At 43.4% G+C, this 25,832-nt stretch overlaps 1 protein-coding gene and 1 long non-coding RNA gene across 5 annotated transcripts in view; one reads left to right on the top strand and one right to left on the bottom strand.

The window, feature by feature from the left end:
* Il18r1 (interleukin 18 receptor 1) overlaps positions 1-25,832 on the bottom strand; it is a 37,974-nt gene that overhangs the window by 3,697 nt on the left and 8,445 nt on the right. For 2 of the 4 annotated variants that reach the window (XM_060369963.1, XM_060369962.1), the window contains 8 exons: positions 24,650-24,896; positions 16,417-16,582; positions 14,770-14,914; positions 11,763-11,821; positions 9,209-9,333; positions 7,635-7,774; positions 5,807-5,965; positions 1,316-1,474 (listed from right to left, as the gene is read on the bottom strand). In XM_060369963.1, the coding sequence (XP_060225946.1) occupies positions 1,316-1,474; positions 5,807-5,965; positions 7,635-7,774; positions 9,209-9,333; positions 11,763-11,821; positions 14,770-14,914; positions 16,417-16,582; positions 24,650-24,896 (1,200 nt within the window). Of the gene's footprint in view, positions 1-1,315; positions 1,475-5,806; positions 5,966-7,634; positions 7,775-9,208; positions 9,334-11,762; positions 11,822-14,769; positions 14,915-16,416; positions 16,583-24,649; positions 24,897-25,832 lie in introns of those variants that run through there. The other 2 variants (XM_060369964.1, XM_060369965.1) reach the window with 2 other exon arrangements.
* LOC110564505 (uncharacterized) lies at positions 2,227-5,067 on the top strand. The gene is made up of 3 exons (XR_002477333.2): positions 2,227-2,310; positions 3,076-3,239; positions 3,417-5,067. It is a non-coding gene; the product is annotated as an uncharacterized LOC110564505 (long non-coding RNA).

The following is a 25,832-nucleotide window of genomic DNA, read 5'->3' as shown; positions in this document are numbered from 1 at the left end:
TTCCCCTTTGTTCTCCTCCTCCTCTTTCTCCTCCTTCTCTTCTTTTCCCTCCTTCTCCTACTTCTTCTCTTCCTCCTCCTCTTCTTTCCCCTCCTTCTCCTTCTTTTCTTCTTCTTCTTCCTCCTCCTCCTTTTCTTTCCCCTCCTTCTCCTACTTCTTCTCTTCTTCCTCCTCCTCTTCTTTCTCGCTCTCATTAGCTAATTTTTAGCATATGTGTCATGCATCATGTGTGTACGTGCACACAAAAGTCAGAGATCAACATTGGGTGCCTCCCTCAGGTGCCTTCCACTCTGTTTACTGAGGCCTCAGAAAGAGAAACACCTGTGCCTTTCCTGGGTATGAGACCTGTGATACAGAATGAAAAGAGTCCATGGGGAAAGGCTAGAGCTATTTTCTCAATATTTATTATGATGTGATAATGAAAATTTGGTTAATCAGACTGACCTGGTTAGCTAATTACTACCCATCAACTGACCTGCCTTCTGTTGCCTTAAAGGACTGTGGCCATTTGTACCTTTTTAAGGTAAAAAGATGATCAATCATCTCATTTCTGTACATCTAAAGAAACTAATCAAGAGAGAGGACCTGACTAAAATGCTCAATCCCCATCCTGAAAGAAAAAGAGGATGGACACCAGAAGAAGAAGAAAACAGGAAACAAGTTAGGAACCTGCCACGGAGGGCCTCTGAAAGGCTCTGCCCTGCAGACTATCAAAGCAGATGCTGAGACTATGGCCAACTGTTGGGCAGAGTGCATGGAATCTTATGTAAGAAGTGGGAAATAATAAGAGCTGGAGAGGACAGAAACCCCACAAGGAGAGCAACAGAACCAGAAAATTTGAGCACAGGGGTCTTCCCAGAGACTCATACTCCAACCAAGTACCATGCATGGAGATAACCTAGAACTCCTGCACAGAACTAGCCCATGGCAGTTTAGTGTCCAAGTGGGTTCCATAATAATGGGAAGAGGGACTGCCTCTGACATAATCTGATTGGCCTGCTCTTTGATCACCTCCCCCTGAGGGGGGAGCAGCCTTACCAGGCCACAGAAGATGACAATGCAGCCACTCTTGATGAGATCTGATAGATTAAGATCAGAAGGAAGGAGAGGAGGACCTCCCTTATCAGTGGACTTGGGGAGGGGCATGCATGAAGAACGGGGAGGGAAGGTGGGATTAGGAGGGGAGGAGGGAGGGGCTTATGGGGGGATACAAAGTGAATAAAATATAATTAATAAAAGCTGAAAAAAAACATTAAAAATAAAATGTGCAGAAAAAAAATTCCATTCACTCTCGGTCCAGGATTTCCTTTCTTACCTTTGCCAGGCACCACATCTCTTTCAAATATGCACAACTTATACCCAAACTGTTTCTCCAGGACCCTGGGTAATGTCTCCACAGCAAAAGTATATTCTTCTCCATTCTCAGGATGACACTCTTTCAGGTAAGACACAAACGCATCATATGTTTTACCATCTAGGAGATAAGATGGACTCTTTTAATTCATGATTGTGGAAAAATGTAAGTAAAAATTTGTGTGAAAGTCATATATAAAACGAATAAAATTCTTGATTGTCAAATCTTAGAGGCATGTAAAGCAACTGATTATCTAAACATCTTTTTAAAGCTTCTGTTTTAAGACTAGAGGGGGGGATAACTATCAGGACATTAAGGCAGACAAAGACAATGAAATGCTAGAGAGCACAGAAGACCCTCTTTCCAGGATTGTGAATTAATTAGCTCATTCATTTCATTCAGCTCTACCACAGAACCACCCAGGTTTTATTCTCCAAAGGCCTTTAAAGTGAGGTCAAAGCAAAGTTAAATGAAGTAACTGAAACTGTACCCTGAGAGTGGAAGGAATGACAAGGCTGCTTAGAACAGGAGCTGGCAACAACGGAAAAGAGAGCCAGGAATTTCGAGGAGAGCATTGAGAATATTCGGGGGTGGGGGTCAGAAGTTATGATTATAATCTAACGCACGCACGCACGCACGCACGCACACACACAACTCATTCTGCCCGCCGGGTAACTAAATGTGTCTGTGGTTCTCCTCTCACTTTCATGTACTCTGTTGATGAGACAAAAAGAAATGCATTAGCAGATGACAAATCCTGTGACACAGACAAAGATGAGTAAAACAGCTTGGCCAGTGAAAGGGGAGGGACATAAACAAGGGAAGTTTTGGCTAACATCCTCAACGATGTTAGGGTGTAGATAAACAAGCAGGGGTGTGGTGAAATAGCTTATCTTGATCACACAGAAATCAAGCAGACGGTCAGGCGGTTACATCTCTACTGACTGGACTGAAAGGTAAACACATCCAGGTGTTTTCTTAAAATAAGATGGGCTGGAACAACTCTGGGTCTGCTGTTCTTACATGTCATGTTGTTTATGCACAATGGCCCAGCCCTATTTCTTCACATTCAAATTCACAAAACAGTGCTTTCTCTATATGGCCAAAGCTTGCTCGGTTCTTCTTATAGTATTCTGCTCCATCTATTTGTTGGGAGCTGTTGCTGACATAAAGCAATTGTTTCGGTAGAATTACATGTATGAGAAAATTTTGATAAAGGTTATAGACTCGTCTGCCAATCAAAGGTAGGAGAAAATGTAGGTGAAAATAAAACTAGTTAGTAATTTAATCAGCAACTACTGCCTCTAAGTGATTCTTTTAGATTGCTGTGAACTATAGCTATTGCCTTGGCAATGAATTATAGTGCTTTTGTGAATGTTTTTATCAAGCCAGAGCAAAGATTGGCACCAAGAGGCAAATCAAGTAAAGGATCACAGTTGTCTCACAATCAAGATTTAACTGATCCTGAGAAACAAGGAAGGCAATTCCCTATGTATCTACAGTTCATGTAACATGCTTTTGTTCTTACTCAGGAAAAACTATTAATTGATTTCAATTAATCAACTATTAATTAATCAATTAATCAACTATTAATTGATTTCAAATTTTCTATGTCAAATAATTCTCTTTTATGATACAAATCAGCTAGTTTACATTAAGATTTATTTTTAAATGTGGACAGTGAGAGGGTTAATGGAAAAAACTGATTTCCTCCTTTCTAGCACTCATCAACTGCAAGCAGCTTCCTGGTTCAGGGTGGGACTCTGTGTCCACTTCTCTCTTCAGTGATGCGGTTTTGCCTGGTTTGAACCTGTGCAGTTCTTGCGCTTGTGCAGTCTCTGTGGGTTCATGTGTGGCTCAGGCCTGCTGTGTCTGGAAGCCACTGGTGAGTAAATACAATTTTTGATCCCTAATCAATGAAACTATCATTATATAAATGGCCATTTAAATGGTCACTTAGAATAATAACGTCCGCTGGACCAGCGTTTCCCCAGCTGTTTGCATCAGTCGACTGTGTTGCAATAGTTGTTGGAAGTTGGTTCTTTCCATCTCTTTCCTTTAGAGGACAACACGGAGCCACTCTTGGCCACTGGAGTGCTGCACCTGCTGCAAACGTTCTCTTGCCTGGACATATCTTCATGACTGACCTTCCCACAGACTGCACCTCTCCATGGATTCACTCTGAGCTGCTTAGAGCGTGTTCCTGAATGTTTCTGTGCATTGCCATGACAGCAGTTATGAGTTTTAAAAAGTATTGGGGCTGGACAGATGGCTGAGTGACTGTGAGTTCTTGTTGCTTCTGCTGAAAGTCTGGGCTCAAGTCAGCACTCACATGGTGATTTATAAGCCACCTGTAGCTTCAGTGCCAAGCTCATGCCCTCTTCTGTCTTCTGCAGGCTTCTGCATACATGTGGTGCACACACATACACCCAGGCACACACATACAAAATAAAGTCAATGAATTTAAACAATCCTCAAAAAAAAAAAAAAAAAAAACACACACACAACAAAACAAAAGGATGTGTAAGATGGATCTAACAAAATTGACAAAGGAAAATATTATGGAAAATCAAAAGGAGAAAAGTTATTTGATGCCTATTTAAATACAGATATTTGTCTTTCTGAGCAGAGACCATGAAGAAAATGCCATATACAGACTTTCAACTTCAGTGCCTCATATCTTTTCAAAGCAAGATCACACACACATAGGCTAAGAGCCATATTCTCTGAGCCTGCTAACTGTTAATATTAAAAGTTGTAAATGAAAAGATGATGTAATTCTATTATTATAATCTAAAAAACAAAAATAAATTGAAAAAATCTCAAAGGAGTGGATATAAGAATTACTTTTTACCATGAGGTTAAGGAGTCCTTGGTTCTTATAGCCCCAAAATTGGATACCAAAAACTTAAGATATATTTGGGTCATTCACATAGCCTCACCACAACAAGTAAAGACAAATGACAACATGGGACATTTACCTTTACAATACAGAATCTAGGCTTACTCCACCTAAGATATAAATAGTGTCTGAGAAGAAGAAGAAGAAGAAGAAGAAGAAGAAGAAGAAGAAGAAGAAGAAGAAGAAGAAGAAGAAGAAGAAGAAGAAGCCTAGTGACAGAATAAGCCAAGAGTGAATATGCTGAAAAGAGAGACATAAATATTAAATAAATGATTGTATTTTAACATCATTAAATGAAATACAAATTAAATGGCCTCAAGTCCCCATCTATCAAGCTGGCAGAAATGCAAGGGGGGGGCTATGAGGGAAAGCCAGAGCCTTTGTGTAGTGTGTCATGTAGCAGTGTGCAAGGCAGGCAAAGGGACAGCAGCTATCAAAGCCTCAGCTCAGAGATTGCACTGTGGAGAGTCCCTGTGGTGACACTGCACAAGCAGGAAGCAATGATGGGTGACTTCATTCATGAAACATCTCTGTAATAGCAAAGGAAGCACGAGCCTGAACACACATTGGAAGAAGAGTAGACACAGCCACACAGGAGTCACTGAGGGTGGAGACTCTGAGGACACACACCAGGGAACCCAGCACCTGGAGATGGAGGCATGAGGAGGCAGCGGTATAGTCAGGCCAGCCTGGGCAGCATGAGACAGGCAGGCAGGCAGGCAGGACCTGAGCCATCTTGACAGATGAGGGATTTCTTCAGTGACATGAGCAGACCCATAAGAAATCATACAGAAAAACCGGAAATAGTGAAGTAGGGTGCTGCTTAAAGGCAGCATGAGGAAAGAATCCACATGAATGACTTATGGGATGTAACGGGCAGTGGGGCATTGTGGGAATGACAGACATGGCAAGGCAGAGAAGGCCTCCTGGTGTATATTTACAAATTTTGAATTTGACCTCTATGGAGTTTTCTTTCCTGTAAAAACTCAACACATATACACACAAACAACAGATTAAGGTTAACATTTAAAGAACATAATAATCTTGAAATCTGAAGATTTTTAGTCGCTTTTGAAAACATTGAGACACAGGAAAATAGACACAATAGCAGCTAACAGCAGATGGGTCTAAGAGACGAAAACCAAGATTGTTTAGTTCATACCCCACAGTTCTTCCAGGGATGCCATTTGGCCTCCTTTTCCCAGTTAGAATAACAAACCAAGATGACAGAAAACTCAATGGAAACAAACTTTATTGAGTGTGTATGGTATGCGTGTAAACACAACCAGATGACAGCATGGGACATTTAGGAGGAGACAGTGCACAACCATGAAACATCGAAGGAAACACACCTAGAAAGTCACAAACAAGTACAAGACTGTGGAGCATGCGTCACAGTGTAACACGAACAGAGCAACCCGACTCCACACTGGGGACCCGGCTCTCTGGGGACTGTGAGCTGTGAGTCAAACCACCGTAAAGGCCAATGCTCCTTCCATTGGGTGTAGCATGAAAACATGGCCTGGGATGTCCCTGTCACAGCATGTTACCTGTTAGGGTTTCGTCTCTGTCCAGTAAGCGTCTATAGAAGAGAACCAAATCAACTTTGTAGATGACACACAAAACCACCACACAAACTGCTGCCACGGAGATGAAAACTGCCACAATTATTCCCCTCGTGAAAACGTGGCCTGGGATATCAGCCATTTCTACAGAAAAAAAAAATAGAGCAAAAGGAAACCATGAATCAAGAAATGTGGCCATCGCTTTCCACCATCAATCACATTGCCCTGTGTTGTCAGCTTTTGGCCTTCACTCTGATTCAGGTATTTGCCCATTTTCCCCTAGCTCCCCACTCTCTGGCTGGAGTCTGCAATCTTTCCACTCCCAACTTAGAGATGTGTGCAAGGATATCCAGAGACATGAAGTAAGAATGTGGCCACTCAGGTGATCTGTCTCTGTGGGAGCTTTCTGAAGGATAGGACACAAAGGATCCCAACGAGAGTCAAAGTTAGTGACCTGAGCCAACAGCACACTACCTTCAGTGGGGCACACTGGGTGGGGAAAATCTGGGTTTCTAGTCTGGCTCCATCAATTAGTTTGTATTTTAGGAAAAATCCTTGAGGCTCCCAATTCCTAGTATCTTCATGTGCAAAGTAAAAACAATAAATGAGCCTCTTGCTTCATTTACGGTTGCTGATGAACAAGACTCTACAGAGTACTCAGAGTGCCCAGCACACAGCCCTCAGGTTTTAGCAAAAACGTAGACAATCTACCCTTCAAAAAGAGAGACATAGCTCTCAGATTGACTCAGTGTGCATTCGTCACAAACACGAAGGGGCACTGAAGGGTACAGAGAGTGAAATGTTCTTAGCAGCCACCCCAGGAGGTGGTGATGGCCAGCCAGTGTTGAACTTTCTTGGGGTGGGGGGACTGGAGACATGGAGGTGAAGAGTACTTGGTGCTCTTGCAGAGGACCTGGGTTTGGTTCCCAACTACACAGAGGCTCACGACATGAGTAACTCCAGTTTCAGGGGGCGTCTCGCCCTCTTGTGGCTCCTGTGGCCACCAGGCTCACCTGTTGACCATACCACACACATGAAAACAGATGTCTTTTGTGGCCCCCAAATTTTTATTTAACTGAGGTTGTATGTTAACCACATTTTATTTCCTCATCAGACCAACATTTTGCTCATTTACAATATACCCGTTCTTACAATGATGCTAATTTTATAAGTTTACACAGTGCTGCAGTGACTATCCACATAAACACTGCCTTTTCTCTTTTCTTTTGCTTGTTTTCCAAGGAGAGACACCAATGGCGTGGCAATTTCCACATCAGGCAGGATAAACCTGGCTCAAGCTTTGTCCCTCTTGTGTCACACACTTTTAAGACATAATCGTTCCGGGAAAATCACTCATTCCATTAAGTAATTGATTATATCTATCTAATAAACAGACTCTCAGAAGCCACGCCCAGGGGCTCCTCCATCTTTGAGAGATAGCTATGAACTCCTGAGACAGGAAGATCCTATTCCCCAGGTGACCTCTGTGAACTGAAAGGAGCAATGTGAGGCGGAAGCTCTGAGGATGCAAGCAGGCGTTGAGCTAGTGTTGAGCCGTGCCCAGGAAATGCAAAGGTTGCATCACACAACCAAGCAGCGGGTGGAGTGCCTCTGCTTCGTGGATGCACCGACCTCACAACTCATGTGAAAGAGGGGACCTCGGAGGCTGCTCCCACAGACAGAAGACCCCAAAGTGGGAGGTTTTGTCACCTTGCTCGGTGACCCTGGATGGGTTTCTCCCCCTTGGAAAGCTGAGCTCACAGAGAGAGAGAGACAGCACAGAGACTGTCAAGAAGAGCAGTGAGCGTCATACCTTTTCTCACCAGGATGAAGCTTTTGGTGTCTGTGGCTTCATCGTTGGTCACGGTGCAATTGTACAGAACATTGAGATTCTTTTCAGTAACCCTCTGAATTCTCAGAGTTTTTAAAGCATGCAGTTTGCCTTCAGAAGTCCTGCAATGTAAGACGAATTTTCAGCAACAGGCTTAGTCCATGACTGGCAAGCGTACTCAGGAGATGGGGATTTATTTATAGGCCTACGATATTAAAAGGAAGCGTCAGCTATGTCTTCCATCTCTGGTGTGAATTAAGCTTAGCCTCCCTACTCCTCCAAGGAGCAACAGAACTCGGGGAAAGGCACACCTCTCTCATTTTTTTCTGTTTTCTCCTCCCGATTACTTGGAATTCATCCCACACCGTCACCCCTATTAACTATGGTCAGCCAGTTTTGTGTTCTTCATCTTTCCCTGCTAAAAGTGAATCCTGGGCAGCAGGAGGCTATGAAGGAAAGACGTTGTTTATCCTGTGGTCCAAAGGCATGACATGGCCTCTAGCAGGGCCCTGAACTACAGCACATCATGGCAGCAGCTCCTGTGTGCTTACGGATGCTTTCTCTTCCATGCCATAAGGCATCAGAATTCAATCTCAGGGACTAGACTGTTGTGGTGGTTTGAATGAGAATCTCAGGCTCATAGATTTGGACAACCGGGCATGGAGAGTGGCACCATTTGAAAGGATTAGGAGGTGTGGCCTTGTGGGAAGAAGTCTGCCATTGAGCGTGTGCTTTTGGGTTTCAAAGAGCCCTTTCCAACCCCAGAGGCTCCCTCTCCCTCTTCCTGCTGCCTGCAGGTCCAGATGTAGAACTCTCAGCTGTTTCTGCCTGTGTGCCCAGAGCTTCCTGCCAAGAGGATAATGGGCTAAACTCTGAAACTCCAAGCAAGCCTCCATTAAATGCTTAAAAAAAAAAAAGAGTTGCCATGGCCATGGTGCCTCTTTGTAGCAACAGAACTCTAACCAAGGCAGCTCTCCAGCGTAGTCAAACCACCCTTTACAGATTCTGCCTCTCAGTGAGAGGGTCGATTTCTTCTTCTACTATGGAGACACTGGGGGTCAGACTCCTGCAGGAGCACAGGAGATGGCAAATCAAGCCCAAAACGCATCAATTGTGTATCGCTCCGTGGTTGAGAGAATGAACTGCTCTTGCAGAAGACTTGAGTTTGATCACTGACACCACTTTTACTGTTGTGGCCCATTAATAAAAATACAGCATTTGACATAGTTTTCACAATCCAAGAAACTATGCTGCTTGCTCTTTTATAAGGAGCTTGGGGACTTCCACACCCCAGACTCTGACTGAGACCTTTATAAAATGATGCTAAAAGTCCTCACTAGCATTCTCGGGAACCTTCCTTCTTCAAACTCGGGTGGGCACGGCAAATATGTATGGTTTGTCGCCTTGGAACACAGTAACAACAACGAGAAGCAAACTGAAGCGACAGCTAAAGCGAACGTAAACATCCCGCCAGGCAGCCGGGGGCCCGGCCTCCCTGCTGCTGCGTGCACGCGAGTTTTTACAGCATGCATCGCTTACACACGCCCGCTGCATACCAAGTAGTCTTGTTCTCATCTTCTTGCACGTTAGGGTCTGATATGTCTTCTTTCCTGATGCTCCAATAAAGCTGATCATTTTCATTCAGTAAAGCAATGCAGCGAAGTTCCACACCTTTTCCTAGGTGGAAGTCGACAATCTCAGTCGTGAATTTAGAAGCCCACTGGAATCTTCAGACACAGCCAGAGTATGAGAGTTGAATGTGAAATAGCACCACATCCAGTAAAAAATGAAAGAGTTGTTTCATTTTAAATTTTAAAAATTACAATTAAGGAGAAGAATTACATAGCAGTGACTAGTCATCACCAAGTAATGAACTGACTTCTATTTAAATATTCACTTTTAAATCAATTATTAAAATTTACGGGGTCAGTGCACTTTTTCAATCTTTAAGTTAGTGGACAGTGGCAAGCCAGTGTCTCTCTTAAACTACAAAACAAAAGGGCATATCATACAAACTAATTACTTAAAAAAACAAAAGCAAGGCATCACAGCACAGAGAGAAAGAACAAGAGAGGGTGAAGTTAAAGTGCAGGAAGAAAAGATCTCTTCCAGGGGAGTAAACAGTAAGTCAACGCCATCTTATTTGTAAGGCACATCTTGAAGCTGAAGAGAGCAGGAGTCTCCTGAAGCAGAGAGTCCAGAACTGCGGAGCTTGTGGACAGCTGTGCAGATCACAGGAATGTCAGCAAGAGCTTGCACAGCATGAGGCTGCAGAGACACGGCTATGTCTCCTGTGGGCTCATGGTCCATAGAAGAGCAAGCGTTGCTCTGCCAGCATGTCCTAAACTTCCCATTCACAACTCTTTTACAGCCAACAACTATGTGTGCGCTTGAGTATATGGATCTATTAAGCGGGTATACAAATTGAGCATGACTGAAAAGAAGACGTGAGAAAATTTATTTTAAAGCAACTCCTTGTTATATTTTACTATTTTCATTAAAGACAAACGAACTTGCATGCTAATGAGATGGTGTGCTTGTTTTTTATGTACAGAATTAAATATTGGCTGAATGATTTGGTAATTCATGACATGGAACATCTTCACTGTTATTTAGAAATGTTCAAATTTTGTTTTTATAATCATCAAAGCTGAGACCACTTTACATAAATATATAACACAAAATGGCAGAAATATACTTAGGGTCACTTCAAAAATTCTATCCTGATCCCAACCCAAAATTCCTCCAATATATTTTTTTATAAAATTCAAGTCTGCAACTAACACAGTCAATTTCAAAATGAAACTCTCTAACACAATACAGCCCAAGGGTTCAGGAATTTGAAACAAGCCGAGGAATGGCAGAAGGGAAGCACTGAAGGCTTTTGTTTTCAGTAATTAGACTGTTATGCTTCTATAAGACCAGACACTTTTATATGCACAGTAAAATAAAGCGAACCTCCTAACACACACACAAGTCTTGAACATGGGAAGCAGAGGTGCCCTGGGCAGAGCACACGTTTGTGTGTGAGGACGCAGTGACGTCATACAAGACAACTCTAGTGATTGCTCCTGGAAGCGTCTTTGTTTCTTTGAGAGCTTTTTTGTGTTTTTGATTTGGATTTTCTGTCATTGTGTATCCAGAAAGCATTTTTCATGGCCCCCACATCCATTCATGCAATGCTCATGTCATCTTAACTCGCACTTTAAGAAGCTATGTCCCAGCGTAAAGGTCTGCAGCACGCGTGGAGTATGCTCTCCAACCAGCTATTTAAATGCAAGGCAGATTGGGTGTAGCACCTCTGTCCCTGCCCGGTTCTGAGCAGCCTGAAATAACTAGACTTGCTTGGCCTAACTGTAAGTTATTCAGTCCATGCTGTGGAGACACTATCCCTCTACCTTGGTTGGGAAAATGTATCTCAAAATTCTCAAATCAGTTAGTTTAATATCTTGTTTAACATATGTAAATTTATTCCATTCCTTCTTAGCTTTTATTTTTTAAATTGTGCACACTGGTTCTTAAGATCTGCAGCTCTCAACCTGTGGGCTGCGACCCCTTTGGGGGTTGAATGAACCTTTCACAGGGGTCACAGGTCAGGTGTCCTGCATATCAGATATCTACGTTTGATTCATAACAGTAGTAAATTCCAGTTATGAAGTAGCAATGAAGCGATTTTATGGCTGGGGTCACCACGGCATGAGGACCTGCGTTAAAGGGCCGCAGCTTCAGGGAGACTGAGAAGTGCAGCTGTAGATGAGCCTGGAAAGTGTAGCCTCCATGGCCAGATAGTCAGACTACAGGGTAAGTTTGCATCACACCTCCAAAGCGCCATCACCAAACTTTCATGCTTTGAAAGGTCAGTAGAGAAAATTAGAAGGAAAAAACCATATCTGTCTATAAACCATAGACAGTCCCACTGACTTTTGAACAGAAGTGCCATTTAATTGGACTAAAAGTGCAATAGTCAGAAAACAGCTTGCTTTCCATGGTCTTGTATTCTTCAACAAATATGAGTTGTATCAATCAACAGCGAGCCACATTTAGTCTTTGAAAGCTCAATACTGGCCCCATTTATACATTTAGAAAACACACACTGTAAAACATACCTAGCTCTGCTCCAACAATGTCCAACTTTGGCCCCAGAATAGCTGGGATTATTTTATTGTTTCCTAGAAGAACAGCAAAACAAACAAAGAAGAACATTAAAACCACCTTGAGCTTATCTTGGACACACATAATGTTGTAACATGGTCATTCTGTGTAACAAAGTTTCCAACATAGTACCTCTGGATTATCCATGATTATAGGGTCTGCAGTTTAAATTAATGCAAGCCAAGTTGGCCCAAAAACATAAAAGTGAAAAAAAAAAACCACCTTAAAATAATGAACTTGTAATTTTTAAGTTGGATGCCTTTCTAAGTTTCCTGTTCCATCCAAACCAGGACCTGAATTATCCTCCTGCTCAGTGTGCTTACAGCCCTGATTAATAGGATGGTATCACGGTGCTTATATTCAAATAACCCCATTCTGTTTAATCAGGGCCACAGAGCACAAAAGTCGTGACAGACAATTTTGTTTGGGCATTGTTATACTTTATTATTAATTATTGATGTTAATCTGTTGTGCCTAATTTATAAACTAAATTTTACTACGGGCACATATATATACAGAAACACAGCATTATCACACTTGGCTCCTCCCATGGTGTCAGGCACCAACTAGGTCTTGATTTTGTCTGTGGGTAATTGCAATCATTGCATATCTTTACTTTTGTCATGATTTTTATTAACTTTTTATTAATCCAGCTCATATCATCGAAGCTTCATTTTCTGTTAGTTGTGTGTTCACAGAGCTAAAAGCCTCATCCATCTAGTATCCTCTCAAATATTGGCTCCTGCCTCATAAACCTGAAGTTGGAGAAATATCTCATCCAGGGAGACTACTGCCACATACTGAGAGGACCAAATGTCTAGACGGAGATGATGGGCAGCCCTGGGGAAGCACCTTCCTAGTCTACCTCACACCCCTTCTCCATCTGCCTCCTTCATTTTCTCACTGATGGATTTAACAGAAGACATGGAGACTAGGAGAGCCATGTAAAGCACCTCTCCTAGACACCAGTCCTACCCTTGAGGGTGTGGAGTCTCCATCCCTAACCACATCCTGGAGGAGGATGCAGAGTCTCTATCCCTAACCAGCATCCCTAACTATGCCCTGGATGAGGAGGTGGCTCAGGGGGTGGGAATGGTTGATATAGTAGGACAGGACCTGAGTTTGAATCCCCCAAACCCATGTAACAACCTAAGCATGGGCCTGTACCCCCAGCACTTGGCGGAAGAGACAGGCAGATCTTGGAAGCTCCCTGGCCAGCTAGTATAGCCATTTGAATCAGTTCCGGTTTAGTGAGAGACCTGTCTCTCAGCCGTGGGCAGAGTGACAGAGAAGGACATCCAGTGTCCTGAGCCTCACAGCCCACCGTAGACACACTCACAGGTGGTCCCTTGGTCTAGGATGTCCCAGAACTAGCCAAATAAACTTCTCTGGTTTATAATTGGCTCAGTCCATGGCACTCCGTTCTAGCAGAAGAAGATGGACCAAAAAAAAAAAAAAAAATTGGTAGGTGTAATTGCTCAAGCACTTGGAGAAAGAGATGCTATCTTGAATCATCCAAGTGGGCTGTGAGTCCTCATAAGAAAGTCAGAAAGGCCAGACCCAGGAAGACGCATATGTGCATTTATGCATATTATACACAATGATGGAAGTTTGTATGTGTGTCAGGAGGTGGGCAAGGAAGTAGAGGAAGGAAGAGAAAAGGAGAAGAAGAAAAAAAGAAAAGACTGGCATATAGCGTGCTCTACTTTGAAGACAGTGTGATAGAGATAGCCTCTGGACACTGGCAAATGGCATAGTAATATATTTTCCCCCATAATCTCTGAAGCCATACAATGCTGCTGAAACCGCGGCTTTGGCCCAGTGAGCTTATTCAGACACGTGACCTCCAGGACTCTAGGCTGAGGTGCATACATCTCTGAGGACACATCTCTGCAACCGCACACATGGGCAGTTATGGAAGCGTAAGGTGCGGAGCTGAAGAAAGATGCCGCTAGAGCTGATGTGGGCTGTGGATTTGATTAAATGTGTCATCCACACAGGTTTCTAGCTTACCAGATGGTCAGACTTATGGTCATGGTCACACCACATGGCTGTAAACAACCAGAGGAGCTTTCACACAGGAAGGGAGCGGACAGTCTGCGAAGTTTTTGAAAGCAGAGGAAAAGCAGCTGAAGAAGGAAAAATGGATGCTGGGAAAATATCAAGAATGTTCCACACTCAGATGTCGAAATCTGTACTCAGCTGTGCTGTGCTTTGACAGTTTCCCTGTGAGTTCCCGGAAGGTGCTGGATGGCGGGTTCTTGGCTGTAACCTGAAATGGATCTCTGCAGGGCACTGCAGTTAAATCACCCCTCAGGGCACCGTCACCATAGAGTCCCATGTCTTTGTTTTGGCTCTGTCTTTCTGGGCTCATGGCAAACCAGGCGACCTGCAAAGCCCTCCTTCTGACTAGCAGACCATGCCTGAGCACGGTCACTGTGCCCGCCTTTCTCCCTGTGTGCTCTGCCCCTTCGCGGTACAGTTCCTCCAAGACCCAGCTCAGGCACAGTCTTCAGTGCTTGTCTTCCTTCCAAGCAAACGCCCTGGCAACCCGTTTCACACAGCTACAGCCTTGGTGCCCAGCATCCCTCCAGAGCAGGATAAAATTTCCTAGTGCAGTTACCTTTCTCTTTAGTGCCTCTTTGTTCCCAATCCTGAGCACAGCTTACTGAACACAGTCACCATAAATATTTGTGACCACAGTAAATATTTGTTACGTGTTAACAAGCTTCTGGAGTTTACCCAAATTCCAAACAGGAACAAGCTGGCTCATGAGAGGTTCACCCACGGAAAGTTTCTTTTGCTGCTAAGAAAAATGTGGTTTTTGCCGGTTTTATGGGAAGCCAAGTCGAAGCTTTGAAACCTTGAAGCAGTGCCTTCTCAAATCCAAGGAGGTACCCATCCCCCTCCAAGAGACCTCCCGGTTAAAAGAGTGCGTTTGCTTCCTTCAAACGCTTCCTCTCACCTTTAATAACTGTTACGTTGACGGTCTTGGTGATGTTGTACTGTTTCCCATTGTGGAGGACAGAAAACACGCAGGAGTAATAACCCTCATCTCCAAACTCTGCATTCTTCAGGATCTTCGGGGTTTTGAACACTTCTTTACAGTTCTGTTTTGTTGTTGTTGTTGTTTTAAGGCAAGTTAAAATACATTGTCAGTAAAAGCGGAATTGTTGAAATTATCCCCATTTCTAAAGCTTAAGGTACTTAGAGCTGAAGGGAAACAGAATGGACCAACGTCTGCGTGCCAGCCATTCGCCCTCGCTGCTGGTAGAGCGGCGGAGCACCCTGATGTCCTTGCCACTAAGAAGACGGGCCTCACCAGCACTGTGGTCGTTTATCTTCATCTATTGCTCATGCACATACACACAGAGAGACGGACAAGCAGAAGCAGAGACAGAATACTTGAATGACCAAAACGTCCCTGCTCAGGTGAAGCCCATATATGAAACACAATACCGCCCGACACCTTGTGTCCAAGTCTGCGTGTGAGGGGAAGGGCCGCGGGAATGTGGACAGAAAGACTCAGAGGACTGAGCAGAACTGCCCACTCTGGATTCTTGATGGCACAGACGGCCAGATCCACGGGCACACTTCAGTCTCTCTTTCCCTACATATGGCATAGTAATCAATAATAACAATAGTGAAGCCAGTGTGTACAAGCCAGCCCCCAGTCGCCCACGGATAGGCGCTGGCGGGTGCAGGACTGTGGGAAGAAGGAGGGCTGAGCCAGCAGCTTTGACGGGTGACTCTGTAACCGCCACGTTCCTCACAAGAAGGACCTCATGTCTGCAGACCTGGCCTCAAGCTCCTGCGGCTTGCAGCCTCTGGAGGTAGGCCCAGGAAGTTTGCTCAAGTGTCTAGCAAAATGCCCATGTATACCTCATATGGGCAAATGCCTCTGAGTATAAGTAGACTTTTTTAAACCCAAGCAGACTCTTCCCAACTTATACACAACGCCAGGTCTTCTTTCTTAGTTCCCATCAGACCTTTGCGGGTTCAGCTGCCTTCACCACTCCTCTCAAGAAGCTCATGGGCAGCCCGCAGTCTGAGCATGCCTGGCCTTATGGTCAGCTGTTCAGTCATAAACAGACCCACACACCTTCTGAATTTCAGTATCTGTGTACTGGAGCTTCCTAAAACCCAGCAACCAAGAATCCCTAATTTACATGTTCTGCGAAATGTTTATATTTAACAGAAGAAGAAGCAGGTCAGTTCAAGGCTGAGTCATACGTTTAGAAAACATTTCAGATAAGACGCTCCCTTGGAAACTCACACATAAACACGGTTACAGTAAGAACTACAAACACACTTCAATGTGTTTATAAGGGAGGGGAGGGGAAGGGAAGGGAGGGGAGGGGAGGGGCGGAGAGGAGGGGAGAGGAGAGGAGAGGAGAGACCAAGTAGGAAGAACCTCCGCCATGCAGGGTGTCTCCAGGCTGCACATATCTCGACCTTCACGGCAACCATCGGAACCCCTTCCTCACACAGACACATAAGCCTGGGGAGGGACCACAGTCGTGTTTGATGAGGTCCCACGGTCTCCATAGCCTTCCTGTGAAGTGCTCTCTCTCCTCCGGACTCTCAGGTGGAAACATTTGCAGTATGTTACCTTATACAGTGACGTGTGGTTGATCTGCTCCCTGTAGTTGGGGTTTTCACAAGGTATATGAAAAGATTTCCCGATTTCCACTTTTCTACTCCTCACCAGCTTTTCAGAAAAGCAGCTGTGTGCGTTTCTCTTGGTGACATTTAAGGTCCAAGTCTGACTATCATTTCTTAAAAAAAAAAAAAAATGGTATAGAGGGATTTTATGATTACTAAAGGGATTTTGCAATTACTTCCATCTTCCCAATTTCCCTGATTTCTATATGAAAAGAGTTATTCAATGATGTGTAAACTTTTCTCTGGTACCCCTTAGGTCAGATCAGGTTTACAACTGTCATGGGGTGAAAGATCGCACTCCAGAGCAGTCTAAGTGTGTATGCACACACACACACACACACCCACACACTGCACACACACGCACTTACACATACACACCTACACAGCCAGCCATATGGCATGGATAGCAGAGCCACAAATGTTTTAATGCTGTCTTTGGTGCTGGGTAAGTTCAGATTCGCAGACCAGGGTAGGAAGATGGCCTTAGTTTCGAGAGATCTTCACACAAGTGACCGCTTCACGCTCTTATGACCATCTCATTGTAGATGTGAAAAGACCTGGGAAAGCCCAGGTGCACACACATTTTTCCCCGACACAGGACAATTTAACACATCTGCTGCTTTTAGGATATGGACAAACACGTCACATGCATGGTGTGAGCAAACACGCAATTAAAAATGTTTTACTTGGGAGACAAGATGGCGGCACCAGGAGAACACTGCGTCTGAGGAGCAGGACAACATTTTCTGGACAGCGACCAAGAGACTGAACTCTGGGGCCTAAAACAACAGCGATTGTGTTTCCCAGGTGAGAGGAAACCCCCACGGCGTGGGAATCAGTCAGGACCACTCTCAGGTCACCCAACCAGAACCCAGAAGAGATCCAGGGTCGCGCAGGCACTAGGTCGCCGGAACAGAGCCACACACTTGCCTGTCCTGATCACCTTCCCAGGCTGATCGGTGGGCACAAAAAAACACAAGAGACTGGGAGTCCCTGTCGGGAGAAAACCCTGCAGGGAAGGAAGGAAACAGTACTGATTTGGGTCACCCAGTCTTTCCCTGGAAAATGTCTCACAGACGGGTGGGTACAAGCCACCATCTTTGAACTGGGCTCCAGCCACAAGCACAGACAGAGCTGTGCGCCCAGCTCTCTGGCACAGACAGAGCTGTATGCCCCAGGGCAACAGAGACTGGGAGTCACTGTCGGAAGAAATCCTCACAGGGAATGAAGCAAAGGGGACGGACTTAGGCCACCCAGTATATCCCTGGAATAGGTCCCACAGACCAGCCCAACCCAGGGACCTGCTGGGCACCAGATAGCCTGCTGTTATCAGAAGAGTGGTACCCACCCACCACAGATTACCTCTTGGGTATTGGGGCCCAGAGACCCAGACCTACAAAAGCCCGGAATCCCCGAGATCAACCCCCAGATACTGCTCCAAGGGGCAACCAGTTATCCCTAACAAAACTGACCAAACCACAGGACACACAGGTTACAGCAGCAGATCACTAAATTCATAGCAAGAAACCCAGAAGCAGGGCAGATGTCTTCAGGACTTCTCCCAGTGAGAGGAGAGCCCTCTTGACTAACAAGGACCACATTTACCACTCAGGTCTCTATGCCTGAGGTGAGCAGCGGCAACTCCTGAAAAACATTGGCCATCCAGTGACTATACCCAAAAAGCTGAGAAGGCTTCCTTCAGGAAAAACCATTTTCCTGCCAAGGGGATTCTCTCCACCACAGGATTCCAGGAACCACCAGAAACTAACCCCAAACACCTAAGATAGCCCAATGGGTTGAGGCCAGCATAAAAGCTCAACCAACAAAAGCCAGAGCAATATGGCATCTCCAGAGCCCAGTTATCCAGGAGCAAGTAGCTCTGGACACCCCAGCATAATTGAAATTCAAGAAGATGACCTAACATCTATGCTCATGAAGAGGAAAACAGAGGAAACAAATAAAATGCATAAAGACCTAGAGGAAGATAAATTCAAACAAATTACAGACATCCGTAAAGAAATAGAGGAAGATAAAAACAAACAGATTATGGCCCTCCGTAAAGAAAAACAGGAAGTTGTAGCCAAACAGTTTGTGGCCTTTAGAGAGGAAATGCTTAAATCACTGAAAGAAATAAAAGAAACAGGATTGTTCAAACAAACAGCTGAAGGAATTGATGGAAAAACAAGAAAATACAGTCAGACAGGTGAAGGAAATCAACAAAATGGCTCAAGACCTGAAGATAGAATTGGAAAAATTAAAGAAAACACAAATGGAGGAAATTGTGGAGAGAAAGAAGTTAGGGAAGAAAACAGTAACTACAGAGGTTAGCATAACCAATAGATTACAAGAGATGGAAGAAAGAATCTCAGGTGTGGAAGATACAATGGAAGAAATAGATGTATCTGTCAAAGAAAATGTTAAATCTAAAAATTTCCTGACACAGACCATCCAAGAAATTCAAGACAAGATAAAAAGACAAAACCTAAAAAAATAAAATAAAATAAAAAATAAAAAGACAAAACCTAAGAATAATAGGAATAGAGGAAAAAGAAGTTTCCCTGCACCAAGGCCCAGAAAATATTTTCAAAAAAATCATTGAAGAAAATTTCCCCAACTTAAAGGAGAGGCCAATAAGAATACAAGAGTCCTACAGAACACCCAATAAAGTAGACCAGAAAAGAAAATCCTCCTACCAAATAATAATCAAAACAGTAAGTATACCGAACAAAGAAAAAATACTAAAAGCTGCAAGGGGAAAAGTCCAAGTAATATATAATGGCAAACCCATTAGAATCACACCTGACTTATCAACAAAGACTATGAAAGCCAGAAGGGCCTGGATGGATATCATGCAGACCCTAAGAGAACACAGATGTCAGCCCAGACTATACCCAGCAAAACTCTCAGTCCTCATAGATGGAGAAAACAAGATACTCAATGACAAAAACAAATTTCAACAATACCTAACAATCCAGTGTTACAGAAGACACTAGAAGGGAAAATACAACTCAAGAAAACTAGCTACTTTCAAGAAAAGACAGGAAATAATTAACCTCACTACAGTAAAACAAAAAGCAACCAAGCACACAACCTTATGACCACAGCCAACATCAAAATCAAAGGATCTAACAGCCACTGGTCATTAATCTCTCTCAACATCAATGGACTCAATTCTCCAATAAAAAGACACAGACTAACAGAATGGATGCGTAAACAAAACCCAGCAATCTGTTGCATACAAGAAACACACCTAAGTCACAAAGATAGACATTACTTGAGGGTAAAGGGTTGGAAGACGACTTTCCAAGCAAATGGACCCAAGAAGCAAGCAGGAGTAGCCATTCATTTTTTTCTTTATTAATTACACTTTATTCACTTTATATCCCCCCCTGTGGTTCCCTTCCTCCTCCTGTCCCAATCCCTCCCTTCCTCCACCCTCTGCATAAATGCCCCTCCCCAAGTCCACTGATAGGGGAGGACTTCTTTTCCTTCCTTCTGATCCTAGTCAATTAGGTCTCATGAGGAGTGGTTGCATTGTCTTCTTCTGTGGCCTGGTAATAGGAGTAGCCATTCTAATATCTGATAAAATAAACTTTCAACCAAAATTAATAAAAAGAGATGGGGAAAATTCCCATTAAGGGAAAATTCCACCAGGAAGACATGACAATCCTTAACATCTATGCCCCAAATACAAGGGCACCCACATTTGTAAAAGAAACATTGATAAAACTTAAACCACACATAGGTCCCCACACATTAATAATGGGAGACTTCAACACCTCAATCTCAACAAAGGACAGGTCAACAAAACAGAAATTAAATGAAGAAACAATGTCTCTGACAGAGGTCATGAATCAAATGGACCTAACAGACATTTACAGAACCTTACACCCAAACAAAAAAGAATTTACCTTCTTCTCAGCACCTCATGGAACCTTCTCCAAAATAGACCATATAGTTGGTCACAAAGTGAGCCTCAAGAGATACAAGAAGATTGAAATAATCCCTTGTATTCTGTCTGATCACTATAGAATAAAGCTGGACCTCAACAACAGAAATAGCAAAAAGCCTACACACACATGGAAACTGAACAACTTGCTATTAAATAACAGCTGGGTCAGGGAAGAAATAAAGAAAGAAATTAAAGTCTTCCTAGAACTCAATGAAAATGAAGACACAACATACCCAAACTTGTGGGACACATGAAAGCAGTGCTAAGAGGAAAGTTCATAGCACTAAGTGCCTTCAAGAGAAAATTCGAGACAGCTCATTCAAGCAACTTAATGGCTCACTTAAAAACCTTAGACAAAGAAGAAGTAGATACACCAAAAAGGAATAGACACCTGGAAATAAACTCAGGGCTGAAGTCAATCAATTAGAAACAAATAAAACAATTCAAAGAATCAATGAAACCAAGAACTGGTTCTTTGAGAAAATCAACAAGATAGACAAACCCTTAGCCAAGCTAACTAAAAGGCAGAGAGACACCATCCAGATCAACAAAATCAGAAATGAAAAGAGGGACATAAGTACAGACACTGAGGAAATCCAAACAATCATTAGGACTTACTTCAAAAGTCTATATGCCACAAAATTTGAAAATCTAAATGAAATGGACAATTTTCTTGATCGATTCTACTTAACAAAGCTGAATCAGGACCAGGTAAATCAATTAAATAGTCCTATGTCCCCCAAGGAAATAGAAGCGGTCATCAAAAGTCTCCCATCCAAAAAAAGCCCAGGACCAGATGGTTTCAGGGCAGAATTCTACCAGAGCTTCAAAGAAGAGCTAACTCCAGTTCTCTTCAAACTATTCCACAAAATAGAAACAGGAGGAACACTACCAAACTCATTCTATGAAGCCACAGTCACCTTGGTACCTAAACCTCACAAAGACCCAACAAAGAAAGAGAATTTCAGGCCAATCTCCCTTATGAACATTGATGCAAAAATACTCAACAAAATACTTGCAAACTGAATACAAGAACACATCAAAGATATCATCCACTATGACCAAGTAGGCTTCATCCCAGGTATGCAGGGGTGGTTCAATATACAGAAATCCATCAATGTGACCCACCACATAAACAAACTGAAATAAAAAAAAAAACACATGATAATCTCTCTAGATGCTGAAAAAGTATTTGAAAAAATCCAACATCCATTCATGTTTAAAGTAGTGGAGAGATCAGGGATACAAGGCACATATCTAAACATAGTAAAGGCGATATACAGCAAGCCTATAGCCAACATCAAACTGAATGGAGAGAAACTTAAAGCAATCCCACTGAAATCAGGGACAAGACAAGGCTGCCCACTCTCTCCATATCTCTTCAACATAGTTCTGGAAGTCCTTGCTAGGGCAATAAGACAGTTGAAGGATATCAAGGGGATACAAATTGGAAAGGAAGAAGTCAAATTATCTCTATTTGCAGATGATATGATAGTATACATGAGTGACCCCAAAAATTCTACCAGGGAACTCCTACAGCTGATAAACACCTTCAGCAAAGTGGCCGGATACAAAATTAACTCAAAAAAATCAGTAGCCATCCTGTATACAAAAGACAAAAGGGTGGAGAAAGAAATTAGGGAAACAACACCCTTCACAATAACCACAAATAACATAAAGTACCTTGGTGTAACCCTAACCAAGCAAGTCAAAGACATGTATGAAAAAAAATTTCAAGTCTCTGAAGAAAGAATTAGAAGAAGATATCAGAAGATAGAAAGAGCTCCCATGCTCATGGCTTGTCAGGATTAACATAGTAAAAATGGCCATCTTACCAAAAGCAATCTACAGATTTAATGCAATTCCCATCAAATTACCAACACAATTCTTTACAGACCTGGAAAGAAAAATTCTCAACTTCATATGGAATAACAAGAAACCCAGAGTTGCTAAAACAATCCTCTACAATAAAAGATCTTCAGGAGGTATCTCCATCCCTGATCTTAAGCTGTACTATAGAGCAACAGTTATAAAAACTGCATGGTACTGGCATAGAAACAGAATGGTGGATCGATGGAACCAAACAGAAGACCCAGAAATAAACCCACACACTTATGGACACCTGATCTTTGACAAAGATGCCAAAACCATACAATGGAAAAAAAGATAGCATCTTCAACAAATGGTGCTGGTCTAACTGGATGTCTACATGTAGAAAATGCAAATAGATCCATACTTATCACCCTGCACAAAACTAAAGTCCAAGTGGATCAAAGATCTCAACATAAAACCAGACACATTAAATCGGTTAAAGAAAAAGTGGGGAAGAGCCTTGAACTCATTGGCACAGGAGACAACTTCCTGAACAGAATACCAACAGCACAGGTTCTAAGATCAACAATCAATAAATGGGACCTCATGAAGCTGAAAAGCTTCTGTAAAGCAAAGGACACTGTCATCCAAACAAAACGACTGCCTACAGATTGGGAAAGAATCTTCACTAACCCTTTATCTGACAGAGGGCTAATATCCAGTATATATAAAGAACTAAAGAAGCTGAAAAGCAGCAAACCAAGTAATCCCAATAAAAAATGGGAAACAGAGCTAAACAGAGAACTCTCTGTAGAGGAATATCGAATGGCAGAGAAACACTTAAAGGAATGCTCATCCTCATTAGCCATTAGGGAAATGCAAATCAAAACGACCCCGAGATTTGACCTTACACCCATCAGAATGGCCAAGATGAAAAACTCAAGTGACAACACATGCTGGTGAGGTTGTGGAGAAAGGGGAACCCTCCTCCACTGCTGGTGGGAATGTAAACTTGTACAACCACTCTGGAAATCAATCTGGCGCTTTCTCAGACAACTAGGAATAGCACTTCCTCAAGATCCAACTATACCACTCCTAGGAATATATCCAAAAGAGGCTCAAGTACACAACAAGGACACGCCTGCTTCCAAACGGGAGGAAGCTCACCTAACCTGAAGCCATGGCCAAAGTGCCTTCGCTATCATCAGGCTGCAGTTATGACTCTTAGGACACACAACCTTTCAGCATGCTTGAGGGGCTCTCTCTGAACTCTCCTGAGCCCTGAGATGTTCCTGCTCCACCCCCCACCCCACCCCACCCCCTGTGTCTCCATGCTGCTCTCCTATTCCCTCATAGTGATGGTCCTTCTTTCGGCTGTGCTACCTCCCTCCACATCAGGAGAAGGGACAGCAAACACCCTGTCTCCATCTTCTCCCCAGGGTGACCACGGCCGCCTCTTTCTACCACATCCAGAATACCCAGGTCTTCAAGCCACATCTATGCAACCAAGACAGTGAGGACTAGGGCTGTTTCTCTTATCCGTTCATCTTTAACTTTCTCTAGAGAGATCCTGTTGTAACCTATTTATTATTATCTGTCTTAAAATGTCACATAAACTGCTCTGTTTAAAAAAACACAGCTCTGCAAATTACTCCTGACACTCAGACGTTTCTGTGTCTAATAAACAACTATGACCTCATTTTGTGAAAAACCACAGGAGCGAAAAAAGTGGCTTTGCTGTGAAATCTCACTTCTCTCTCTAAGGCATACTGATAGCGATCAGGGCTCACTCTAGAGTGAAGAGATATTTCTAAAGGAAATCTGCCACACCTCCCAGCTCAGTGACACTACCCAGGGAGCTAGCACTGAGAGACTTCACACAGGGAGTGTTCACCTACGCATGTGTGCGCGGGCCCGTGTGTGCATACATATGTACACGCATGCTCCCTCTCTCACTGTGGCTATTAGTTTGTGCCTGGGTAGCAACTATGGCTTTCCCCCAGGAACCCTGCCTCTTGTTCCCCAAGAAGCTCTGAAAACGCTAGGGTGCATTTCCATCAATCTTCCCCTTTCTCTGAAGCCCGAACAGGCCAACTGGGCTGCCCCTGCTGTTCCTTCCTCAAGTGCCCTCACATTTTGAAACCCTCGCTACTAAACCTTGAAACCCACCTGAATTTCATCTCCACTTGTCCTTAACAAGGGCCCCTAAAAGCAATTCTCACTAATCATTTATTAAAATCACTGAAATAATAAATAGAGTGATTGGCTTAATTTTTCTGCAATGAAATGTTTGTTTCCTGTTGGGGAGTGAGCAGGGGGAAGAAGTATGAACTGTTTGAGCTTACAAATGTATATTGGAGTTGTTGAGCCAAGCCCAAGTCTCCCAGGAAATACATTAAACACAGAGTTCACTCACCCCACTTGGGAAAAATATGTTCCCTCGTCATCCAGCTCAACTGGCCAGAATTCCAAAACATTACTGTGAAGAGTAATCCTGGACGAGTTTTCAGGAGTCAGCTCTACATATCCACGAGGGCCATCGTCTTTGAACCACCGGATGCTGGCTGCTTCGTTCTTGTGCACAGAGGCAGACATGTCACAGGGCTTCAGATAAAAAGGCTCTCCCTCGACCACATGGATTTGAGAGCGGAGAATGCAATTTTCTACGGCAGATTGATTAAGAAGAGGGAGAAGCAACAGGACAAAGGTGACTTTTCACCCCTTCAGCATAAAACATAAGGTCAGAGAGAAAGCTACACGAAATCACAGCATCACGTTCCTGTGCTGGCCTTTGTCTGAAGAGACGGCATACCAGAGATAAGACACTTTCAGAACCAGGATGGAGATAAAGCTGAGGGCTCCCGCTAAGCAGAAAGCTGAGGGGCTTAACCAGCCCTCACTTGAGACATTGTGGCATACTCTTTACAACTGGTGCTTTACAACTTACTGTTATGAAAAGACACAGAAGTCACAGTGTCACCATCTTGCCTGAAATGTCAGCACTGTGGAATCTCTGTGAGAGAGACAAGAAACTTGTCTGTGCCCTCCTCATTTGTATATATTGGTGTAATGTTTGGAATTATTTTGGAATGTGTACAATTTACCCTTGCTCATTCACATTCTGATTTCTCTACCTCACTGTCTGGTTTCAATCTGGACATTGCATAAGCATCACCTGCCTTAAGTTTGTGTAAACATGCTACCATTTGTTCTCTGTATTGTCAATAAAACAACCAGCCAATGCTGGGCAATGGAGAGAATAGGGTGGGACATCCTGGTCTAGAGGGGAGGAGAAAGAAGCAAGTGGGAGGCGTTGGGAAGGGAGACTAGCAGGAGAGGACCTGGAACCATGAGGAGAGATAAACCGGACCTAAGATGTGACTAAAAGCCAGTATAATGTAGGAAATCTGAATGGGAGGAAGCTCTGCAGGCTTGGAGGTATAGGATGGAGTAACTAATGCCCAGCATTGTGCTCCAGGTTAATAAAATAAACCCTAGTCTCTGTGCGGTGATTTGGGTTTACAGTTGGCTTAGAAATAGCCACTGTTTAAGTAAAAGATAAATCAACAATAAATGTTAATATTCAACAACATATATCA

Source organism: Meriones unguiculatus, chromosome 16 (assembly GCF_030254825.1).
Source record: "Meriones unguiculatus strain TT.TT164.6M chromosome 16, Bangor_MerUng_6.1, whole genome shotgun sequence".
NCBI classification, from domain to species: Eukaryota; Metazoa; Chordata; class Mammalia; order Rodentia; family Muridae; genus Meriones; species Meriones unguiculatus.
The sequence above is the reverse complement of the archived record's forward strand: the minus strand, read 5'-3'. Positions and strand labels throughout refer to the sequence as shown.